The sequence below is a fragment of the Thamnophis sirtalis genome, unplaced genomic scaffold (genome assembly GCF_051295495.1).
Source record: "Thamnophis sirtalis isolate CommonGarterSnake01/CBP01778 unplaced genomic scaffold, rThaSir2_p1.2 scaffold_9, whole genome shotgun sequence".
NCBI lineage: Eukaryota > Metazoa > Chordata > Lepidosauria > Squamata > Natricidae > Thamnophis > Thamnophis sirtalis.
Window position 1 is genome coordinate 877,554 of NW_028261389.1, and position 10,984 is coordinate 888,537.

Consider the following 10,984-nt stretch of genomic DNA (forward strand, 5'->3'; position numbering starts at 1 on the left):
AGGAAGGTGCCCAAACATGCAACTGTCCCCTCTCGCTTCCAGCTGCCCCTTGCACCCCCATGTGCGTTGGGTGGGTGGGGGGTCCCAAGCGTGCAAAAGCGCCCCGGGCACCCTCCGCTTCCGGCTCCTCCTGGCCGGTCGGGGCGGGGCGTGCAAAAGCGTGCAAGGGCGTCCCAGCCCCGGAAGGGGCCGTGCTGGTGCACACGTGCGTCTCCCTTCCTCTGCCTCGCAGCGGAGGGACCCCTCCGCCCCACAGCCCCCCCAGGGGCAAGATGAGGGCCTCCTGGGCGGGGCTGCGGCGGGCCCTGCAGCTGACCCTGGCCGTCGCCAAGCCCGACGCGGTGGCCCACCCGCTGGTGCTGGAGGTAAGGGCCAGGGCAGGCCGGGAGGGGGGTGGTGGCGCAAGGGCCGCCGCTGGAAATAGCCCCCTCCCCTCCCCAAGCTTTCCGGAGCAGAGTTTCTCCCCCCCCCCCGTCTCTTTAAGACGGGGAGACTTCCAAAGCTGGCTGAGGCATCCTGGGAGTTGAAGTCCACCTTCCTTAAAGCGACCGGGGGGGGGGGGGAGAAGCCACATGCTAGACCCGTGATGGCAAACCCACGTTCCTCCAGCTTAGCTCCAGCGCGCATGCGCGGGGTCCTCCCAATGGCCAGCTGGTTTGGGGGTCTCTGCCCTGGATGTGCAGGGTGCCAGGTGGGAGACGCGTGTGCAGGGGGTCCTGTGCATGGGAGCAGGGTCAGGTGTGTGCACAGGGGTGGGGGGAGCACGGGCGGGGGTCACGAGAGCATGCGTGGGGAGGCGGAGCACACAGGGATGTCACACGCGCATTGTATTATGGGTGTGCATGTGCTTTTGGCATGCAACAACAACCGAAAGGTTAGCCATCACTTCCAGACTAAGAACTGTGGTTGATGTCAGGCTTGTTTTTGAGAGTGTCCAGGAAGCCTGGATGAAGCAACACGCATGCAGGACCCCAAGGAAAGAGGGACACGGCCAGTGGCACCCACACACCTCTTCCACTGCCACACCCCACTCCTCAGCTATTATGGAGGCTTCACATCTCGCCAGTTAAGCAGCGGAAGGAGCACCGTCTGCTGGCCTTGAGCCAGCCCTGGGGGGTCCACTGGATGCCTCTAGGGGCTGTGCACGGATGGAAAGCTCCCCCCTGACCCATCTGAAGTTTTGTAGTGTTGTGATGGGTCAACAAGGGTCACCTCCAGAGGCCCACGGGGCAAGGAGCATCCCGCCTTCTCTGGATGGCCGTTGACGTGGCTGTCGTCCTCGCATTTTGAGGGCGTGAAGATTTCTTTGGGCTCCATACTTCCACATGTGGTGGAGGTGTAAGAAAGCGAGGAATTACTGTGTGGAAATTCATAATTGGCTAGGAAGGAGAACTGAGCGACATAATTGCGTTTACACCAGGCACCTGCCTTTTAGGCATTCCGACAGTTATGACGAAGCAGCAATATATTTCGTCTTATATGGGGGAGGGAAGGGGGAAGGATGGAGGGAAGGAAGGAGGGAAGGAAGGAAGGAGGGAAGGAAGGAAGAAGAAGTAGGAATGTTGTAAGATAAGATGGAGTTATGGGATGGTAAGAAAGCAATTTCAAGTATATTGTCAACTGCAGGGGAAAAAATTGCTATGAATACATATTATTAATAACACTTGTGAGATCATATAATTGTGAATGTATATATGAAATTAATAAAATTTTCAAGAATAATAAAAAAAAATTAAAAAAAAATATTTCCTCTTATATATATTGACGGCAGCAAGACTCATATGTGCTAAATATTGGAAAAATGCGAACACCCCACCGGTCGACAGTATAATTAGGAAAATTTGGGATTGTGCTGAAATGGATAGATTAACCTTAAAAATTAAAGATAAAGAAGGCTCGAAGTATTATAGGGCATGGAATAAATTTTATGAACGGATAGAGAGAAGAGGTAGAAATTGAGAGGGAAGTTGACTGAATAACTGAAATAAAGATGCTATAGAATTATGGCTTTTATACGGAAAAAAATTGTAAACAGGCTAATGTAAGTAGAAATGTAGTTAAAGCTCATTTTCTTTTCTCTTTCTTTTTCCATGGGTTGGATTATTATAATTACTGTAAATATATTACTGTTATAGTTTTTAGCTTGTTAAGTAAGTTAAGATTTGCTATTGATTTTTCTTTGGTTTTGCTTTATTTGTAATTGTTACCCTGACATTATTCGGGTTTTCTCCCACGTAAAATTGGAAGTATCTTGGCGACGTTAGATAGATAGATAGATAGATAGATAGATAGATAGATAGATAGATAGAGATAGATAGATGATAGATAGATAGATAGATAGAGATAGAGATAGAGATAGAGATAGAGATAGAGATAGAGATAGAGATAGAGATAGAGATAGAGACAGAGAGAGATAGAGATAGAGATAGAGATAGAGATAGAGATAGAGATAGAGATAGAGATAGAGATAGAGATAGAGATAGAGATAGAGATAGAGATAGATAGATGATAGATAGATGATAGATAGATAGAGATAGATAGAGATAGATAGAGATAGATAGAGATAGATGATAGATTGATAGATGATAGATAGATAGAGATAGATAGAGATAGATAGATGATAGATAGATAGAGATAGATAGATGATAGATAGATAGAGATAGATAGAGATAGAGATAGATAGATAGATGATAGATAGATAGAGATAGATAGAGATAGATAGATGATAGATAGATAGATAGAGATAGATAGATAGAGATAGATAGAGATAGATAGATGATAGATAGATAGATAGAGATAGATAGAGATAGATAGATGATAGATAGATAGATAGAGATAGATAGAGATAGATAGATGATAGATAGATAGATAGAGATAGATAGATAGATAGAGATAGATAGAGATAGATAGATGATAGATAGATAGATAGAGATAGATAGAGATAGATAGATGATAGATAGATAGATAGAGATAGATAGATGATAGATAGATAGATAGAGATAGATAGATAGAGATAGATAGAGATAGATAGATGATAGATAGATAGATAGAGATAGATAGAGATAGATAGATAGATAGATAGATAGATAGATAGAGATAGATAGATGATAGATAGATAGATAGATAGATAGATAGATAGAGATAGAGATAGAGATAGAGAGAGATAGAGATAGAGATAGAGATAGAGATAGAGATAGAGATAGAGATAGAGATAGAGATAGATAGATGATAGATAGATGATAGATAGATAGATAGAGATAGATAGAGATAGATAGAGATAGATAGATAGATGATAGATTGATAGATGATAGATAGATAGAGATAGATAGAGATAGATAGATAGAGATAGATAGATGATAGATAGATGATAGATAGATAGATAGAGATAGATAGAGATAGAGATAGATAGATAGATGATAGATAGATAGAGATAGATAGAGATAGATAGATGATAGATAGATAGATAGAGATAGATAGATAGAGATAGATAGAGATAGATAGATGATAGATAGATAGATAGAGATAGATAGAGATAGATAGATAGATAGGGGTTCCACCGAGAACTGTTTGCTACGCTGGGTTTCCAGGGGTCCCCTCAAAGAGCTTCATTGGTGGCACCCCAGTCTTTGGAGAGAGCCTCACCCACACCACGTTCTCCAGCACATTCATCAACCCACAATAGGCTGTCCCCACTTCCCTTTACAGAAGGAGCTGGAGGTGCAGGTCAGCTTCCACCTTTCCAATGGCGCATGGGTCGCATAGACCATGGGTCAACCTCAAGATGGGTAGATGGGGAAGCTTAGACCTTCTGTTGCCGTGAGACACACACACCCCCCGCCCTCCTGCTGCCATTGGCTGCCCCTGATTTGGGGTCTCCAGTGCTTGGATGAATTTGTATATTTTGTGTCTGGATTATTTCTCTATAAAATTGGGATTAGGGCCATTCAGTGTGAGGTCTAGTAGTCCATCAGACCTCCAGGGGAAATTGGTTGTGGAGGACTAAGGCCTTCTCCATTTTGGGACCAGTCCTAGACAAATAAGGGGTGGCCTACTTTGAAAAAAGTTTCGTAGTCTTCAAACTGGATTGTATTATGGGATTAAAGATGCCATGTGAAGCTGCAGCAAGGCAGGTCATCTTTGGAGATTCTCCATCATCCAGGACATGATTGTCCCAAAAGTATCCCCCCCCCCCCCACAAAAGAAAAAGTTGAATGGACTTCCTTGGGTTTTTCTTTGAAAATGTTTCGCTTCTTACCAAAGAAGCTTCTTCAGTTCTTCAGAATGTCTGTGGAGGTTGTCTATCCGTCCTCCAGGTCCTGATTGTCCCAAAGGTGCTTTTTCACGAGACAAATGGACATTCTGGTTTTTCTTTGAACATGTTTCTGAAGAACTGAAGAAGCTTCTTGGGTGAGAAGCAAAATGTTTTCGAAGGGAAAAAAAAGTTTCTCTTTGGAAAAAAACACTTTTGGGACAGCAGGAGGAGCTGAAGCCTCTCACCTTCCCCCAAAGCCTCTTGGACGGATGGCCAGATGACCATGGGTTTGGACTTGTGGACTTCCATGGCCCCCTTATATTGTCCCAAAGGGGCTTCCTTTTCACCAGGCGACTGGACTTCCCGGTTTTTCCTTTGGAGATGTTTCACTGCTCATCCAAGAAGAATCTTCACCCAAGCGTTAGAAGAAGCTTATTTATTTAGCCGCCCGGAGTCCTCCGGGATTGGGCGGCCTATAAATCTAATAAGTTGAATTGAATTGAATTTATTTTTATCTGTCAACAAGTACACGGAAACAAGTAGGAAAAATACATGAAAAAATGGCGCACGTAAATGGATATAAATAAGCAAAACATCGCCATAAACACACAATAAGAGGACATATCAATGGGGACAGTGGGACAGGGACGGTGGGCACACTGATGCGCTCAAGGACGCCCCCTTAAGGAGCTGAGGTGGCGCAGTGGTTAGAGTGCAGTACTGCAGGCCACTTCAGCTGATTGTTATCTGCAGTTCGGCTGTTCAAATCTCACCGGCTCAGGGTTGACTCAGCCTTCCATCCTTCCGAGGTGGGTAAAATGAGGACCCGGATTGTTGTTGGGGGCAATATGCTGACTCTAAACAGCTTAGAGAGGGCTGAAAGCCCTATGAAGCGGTATATAAGTCTAACTGCTATTGCTATTGCTTAGGGACCTCTTACTGTAGGCAGCTTAAGGTCGAAGGTATGGGGAGGGGGGTTAGAGGACCTAGCAACAGGATCAGGTAGGGTGTTCCACACATTTACTACTCCTCTGTGGCTGAAATCGTTTTTCCTGCAATCAAGGTTAGAACGGATGACATTGAGTTTGTATCTCTTGGAGATACAAGAGCCGAGGTGGCGCAGTGGTTAAATGCAGCACTGCAGGCTACTTCAGCTGACTGCAGTTCTGCAGTTCGGCGGTTCAAATCTCACCGGCTCAGGGTTGACTCAGCCTTCCATCCTTCCGAGGTGGGTGAAATGAGGACCCGGATTGTTGTTGGGGGCGATATGCTGACTCTGTAAACCGCTTAGAGAGGGCTGAAAGCCCTATGAAGCAGTAGATAAGTCTAACTGCTATTGCTATTGCTATCTTGGTGGCCCTTGTGTTATTGAGGTTGAATTAAAGTAGTCATTAGCAGGTAGGATGTTATGGCAGATGATCTTCGCTTCTTGGATGAGAAGTGAAGCATCTTCAAAGAAGAACTAGAAAGACCAGTTGCCTCGTGAAATCCCCCCCCCCTTTTGAGACAACCCTGACCTCGATGAGGGAGAATCTCCAGAGACATTCTCCGTATATTCTTTTCTTCCTTCTCTTAGGCTGTGCATGAAACCATTCTCAACCACCAATTCTTGATCGTCCGGACAAAGGACCTTCTCTGGAGTAAGGAGGACAGTCAGAGGTTCTACCAGGAGCACTCAGGTGGGTGTGGAAGCTTCCAGATGCAGCAGGGGCTGAAATCCGGGTTACCGGGAAGGACTGGGGAAGGGTCTCGTGTCCCCCAATCCAATCCAGTCTTGAGATCCTCCCCAATGCAACCCATTTGGCCTGTGGATGTCCCAGAAGCTGGAGTAGATGGCCCTCAGGTTTGATCCAGTTCGGAGATCCTCTGATGGTCTGAGGCTTCCTGCCCCCCAAAGATCTTCATGTACAGATAAAGGGGTTCAGTAGATGGAACCTAGAAACCCCAAGCCCCCATTTGGGGGCCTTGGAGAAATAATCTCAGGATTTCTAGAGCTTAAAATCTGGGCCTCCTAGTGTTGACCATGTCCATGTCCCTCATGGAGCTGAGAGTCCTCTTGCGTGAACCTGATCCAGGTATGGGCAGACACGCTGTTGGGCTGAAGAAAAGGAGGGGTCAGATCTTTCCTCCAGTTCCTTTCTGTGGGTCGGATGAGATCCTGGGAGCAGGGATCAAAGCTGGAGTCCATTATGTTCTTGTCAGCCTTGACCATCTTGGCTGCTGCGTCTCTCCCTGAAAGTTGGGGGTGAGCAGTTGTGCTGGAACCTCCATGCTGGATCCAAGCCAATTTGTAGCGCACCAGCCCTACATCTCAGTTGCTGTGGGACCTTCCTTGCATTGAGGTCCAGGAGGGTGGAGAACGAGCAGAGCAGAAGTTCCTCAGAAGTTCTTCTTCTTCTTCCTCCAGGGCGTTTTTTCTACCAGAGGCTGGTGGAGTTCATGTCCAGGTAGGTCCAGAGATGGTGGTGAGAAGACCCCCCTTCCTGTTCCCCAGCTACCTCCACACCAAACACTTCATTGTTTTGATCTAAGGGCGGGTGAAATGAGGAAGGGGAATGTTGAAAGAGTAGGAAAAAAGGAGAGGACTCATTAGGTCCCAGCCACCATCTTGGCTTCTTTTTGGTGTGTTTGTGTGTGTGTGTGTGTGTTGGAGACCCTTGTCCATATTATATCTTGCTCCCCTGACACAAAAGAAGCAGAGAGATCTGTTGCCTTAAAAATTCAGTTAAGAAAATAAACAAATAACCCACCCCATTCACGTTTATGTCCAGTTGAGAAATAGCAGAAATTCCCAACAGATTTGGGATGAGAAATTTCCCTCTTTTTTTTAATGCATATTTTTGTTTTGTATAAAACAAAGTTAAAATACAAAAATTCAGAAGTAAAATTGTGGGAAGACTTTTACTAGTTATTGTGTTCCCTCTCTTATCAAGATATTTGTACCTGTGTTTGTGTGTATATATAACACACAGGTACAAATATCTCAAAGGCAACACAGCTGGTAAAACTTTTCCTATAATTTAGGAATGTATATACAGTATATGTGAGGTGGATGGACTCCGTTAGCCTGGTTGGGAGACCTGAAAAACCAGGCAGGGGGCCTTCTGTCTGGCCCTGGTTGGCTGGATGTGTGGCACCTACTGTATTTTTCAGAGTATAAGACGCACCCTTTTCCTCAAAAAAGAGGTTGAAAATCTGGGTGCATCTTATACACTGAATAAATTTTTTGCCTCCTGAAACCCCACCCCCTTCACCAAAATGGCCATGCACAGCCTGCAGGAGGCTTTCAGAGAGGGGCTGGGGAGGGCAGAAATGAGTGAAAAACGGGCCTTTTTTTGCTCAACTTCCCCTCTCCCCAGCCCCCAGGAGCACTCTATAAGTCTCCTAAAGGCTATCCATGCCCTTTTTTTTGGACAGAAAACAAGCCCGTTTTTGCAAAAAAAAGGCCCCTTTTTTGCTTGTTTTGGGGGTCCCAACCCTCCCAGGAGCATTCTGCAAGCCTCCTTAAAGAGCTATTTGTGCACCTTTTTTGAAAAACAAAATGAGCCCATTTTTGCAAAAAACGAACTGTTTTGGGGAGGTTTGCAGTGTGTAAAAACTTTTTTTTTTAAAAAAATTGCCTCTTCAAAATCTTGGTGCGCCTTATACTCCAAAAATATGGTAATCCAAAAGCAGTTGTGTTGCGTTTTGACCACCAGGAGGCAGCATAGTTTCACAAATGGCCAGAAGTTCTTTCGGTGAGGCTTGAGAAGCTGTCCTGTAGATCAGTGTTTCCCAACCTTGGCCACTTGAAGATGTCTGGACTTCAACTCCCAGAATTCCCCAGCCAGCATTCGCTGGCTGGGGAATTCTGGGAGTTGAAGTCCAGACATCTTCAAGTGGCCAAGGTTGGGAAACACTGCTGTAGATGGAAGCGCTTTCTCTCTTGGTATTTCCAGATGGGGGGACGTGGGGGGTCTTCTAGATTGTCAGGGTTCAGGAGGACAGGAGGGAGGAAGGCAGCAAGCAAGGAAGATGGAAGGAAGGGGGAAGGAAAAGGAGAAAGGGAGGGAAGGAAAGAAGAGGGAAGGGAGAGGAAGGAGGCGATGGAGGGAGGAAGGAAAGAAGGTGGAAGGGAGATGGAAGGAAGAAGAGGGAAGTGAGGAAGGAAAGAAAGAAGGGAGGAAGAAAGGAAAGGGGAAGAGGGAAGGGAGGATAAGGATTTCGAAGCATGCAGAGACCAGGGAGTCTCAGGGATTTAGCAATAGCAATAGCAATAGCAGTAGACTTATATACCGCTTCATAGGCCTTTCAGGCCTCTCTAAGCGGTTTACAGAGAGTCAGCATATTGCCCCCAACAATCTGGGTCCTCATTTTACCCACCTCGGAAGGATGGAAGGCTGAGTCAACCCTGAGCCGGTGAGATTTGAACCGCTGACCTGCTGATCTAGCAGTAGTCTGCAGTGCTGCATTTAACCACTGCGCCCATTTATCTTTCCTTTCCTTTGAAGTGGCCCCATGAGGGTTTATATCCTGGCTCACGAGGAAGCCATCACACGCTGGAGGTCATTGATGGGCCCCACCAAGGTATATCGTGCCCTCCACACGGCCCCGGAGTCCATCCGCGGGTCTTTGGGCCTCACCGACACCCGGAACACCGTCCATGGCTCAGGTGAGCCCCAGAGCGGAATTCGTAGGAAAGCGTGTGGCACAGGTGGCTCTTGAAAGCCTCGTGAAGTTGTGGGTGCTCCAACACCTGAGGTTTTTAGGAAGCGCCTGGACAGCCATTTGTCCGGAGTAGTATAGGGTTTCCTTCCTGAGCAGGGGGGTTGGACTAGAAGACCTCTAAGTCCCCTCCTGATTCCATTCTTCTCTTCTTCCCTCCCAGATTCTGCAGCCTCAGCCAGCAAGGAAATTGCCTTCTTCTTCCCAGATTTCAGCGAAGAGGAGTGGTACCAACACGAGGAGCCACGGCTCCGTAGAGGAACAGCTGGAGCTCACGTGGCCATCGGTTGCCACCTGAAAGACGGCTAGATGGAGCAGGATTAACCAGCTTGAAGTTGCCCTCGTGGATGTCAACTGAGGCTCTGCTGTGTCCAGCTGTGGTCCTCAGGAGCTGAGGCTTCATTACAGCGTGTGGACCAGCAGAGAGGGGCCTTTGACCCTCTTCCTAGGCCAAAGAGCATTCAGACGTGCGTGTGCCATGTGCAGCCTTCCCTGGGGGGCTTCACGGAAGGGCAGAGTTTCCAGGCTGGGGGGAGCAGTCTGCATTGGATCTCTTGAAGCGCCTGAGACCAAGGATCACGTCCAGAAGGTGGGACTCTAACCGGGTTAGACCTTCCTCCAGCCTAGAATGGTCTTGGGTTACTATCTGGAGGTTGAGTCATGGCAACTGGACTTCTAAGAAGAACCAGAAGTCCAATTTCTAGCATCCAACTTCCGGGCAAATTTAGGTAGAAGACTTAGAATTTTTATTGACTCTTAGGTTACTGGTTTCTGGGTCAGATTTTGCCCACATACCAAAGAGCCCTTCTCCTTGCGGGTTTACCCACTGAACCCCTTTGGAAGTGGGTGGGGGGCAGTCTTGCCCCAGGCAGCTGTAAGAGGGATGTGCTCCCTTCCCACCTCGTGCTTAAGACCTCTGACCTCTTGCATAAGTGGCTGGGGAATTCTGGGAGTTGAAGTCTGGGAGCCTTAGAGCCTCTGGGTTGTCCAGCCAAGGACTCCGGAAAGTCCCTTCCTTGTGATCCTCCAAGCATCACCTCCCTCCTTTGGAGTTCAGAGTTTGGCCTCCTTATTTCATACCTTTCTTGAACCCAAGAAAGTTTGCTTTCTTCCAAAAAGTGAGCAAGCCTCAAGGAAAGGCTTCCCCTGCTCCACCTCGGCCTTCCCTCCACCCAGACGGTAAATACTCATTACCAGTTTCACCCTGAAAGCCAACACATAAATTAGACCGTTTATGAGTCTCTCTCTCCTGCCAACCAGCTGCCTTTTAGACGAGATGGTCAAATACATCCTGGAAGGGCGACACGCGCTCCACCCCAGGTGTGGACAGCCAGGCCTTCCCCAGAAATGAGAGAGGAGATACCCGTTTTATGGAACAATTAGCAAGGATATTTTTTTTTTAAAAAAAATAGGATTACATTAATCCCTATTTTGGGTACAACTTCTGCAAACGTATTTATCTTATTGGTAAAATTATTTTGGGTTTTGCATTGGGGTTTTATTTCTGTAAGCCGCTCAGAGTCGCCGTGGGCCAGCTGGGTGGCCTTAGAAATCTTCTTAATGAAATAAAAGTAAATAAATTGCTAGATAAGACAAAATGTGGCAGCGAATCTGACTGGCAAAGCATTAGCAAATGCTCAAGGGAATGGTAAAGATGCCCACGAGAGGTTCTGCGGGAGGCATTGAGAAGGGCCCAGGTAGCCCTGAAAACTGCCCAGTCAAATGGTGAATCATGCAGGGGAATTGCAGATGTGATTATTTTATTTTTATTCTATATATTTTATGTTTTTAATATTTTATTTTTATATTGTATTTATTTTTATTATTTTATTTATTTTTATTTTATGTTTTATGTTCATTTCATTTATATTTTTTTATATTTTATTTTGTTTATTATTTTATTATTATTTTTACAAATAACTCGAGGTGGCAAACATATCAGACACAACAATTTTCCAACACTCCTGTTTTCCTCACAACGATGACCCTGCGAGGGAGGTTGGGAGGGACTGGCCTAAAGTCACCCCA

At 46.3% G+C, this 10,984-nt stretch overlaps 1 protein-coding gene across 1 annotated transcript; it reads left to right on the top strand.

Moving 5' to 3' along the window:
- Nucleotides 1-204: 204 nt before the first annotated feature.
- On the top strand, nt 205-10,554 carry LOC106547409 (nucleoside diphosphate kinase 6, mitochondrial). Its single transcript, XM_014064561.2, has 5 exons — nt 205-365; nt 5,829-5,931; nt 6,660-6,699; nt 8,743-8,903; nt 9,120-10,554. The coding sequence occupies exons 1-5, from the start codon at nt 273-275 to the stop codon at nt 9,263-9,265; spliced, it is 543 nt and encodes a 180-aa protein (XP_013920036.2). The 5' UTR covers nt 205-272; the 3' UTR covers nt 9,266-10,554.
- The last annotated feature ends 430 nt before the right edge of the window (nt 10,555-10,984 follow it).

Excerpts from the sequence above, each read along its gene's own strand:
- LOC106547409 (XM_014064561.2), top strand. The coding sequence starts at position 273 with ATGAGGGCCTCCTGGGCGGGGCTGCGGCGGGCCCTGCAGCTGACCCTG. Across the intron at positions 6,700-8,742 it reads CTGGTGGAGTTCATGTCCAG|TGGCCCCATGAGGGTTTATA; the intron begins GTAGGTCCAGAG and ends TTTCCTTTGAAG. Across the intron at positions 8,904-9,119 it reads GAACACCGTCCATGGCTCAG|ATTCTGCAGCCTCAGCCAGC; the intron begins GTGAGCCCCAGA and ends CTTCCCTCCCAG.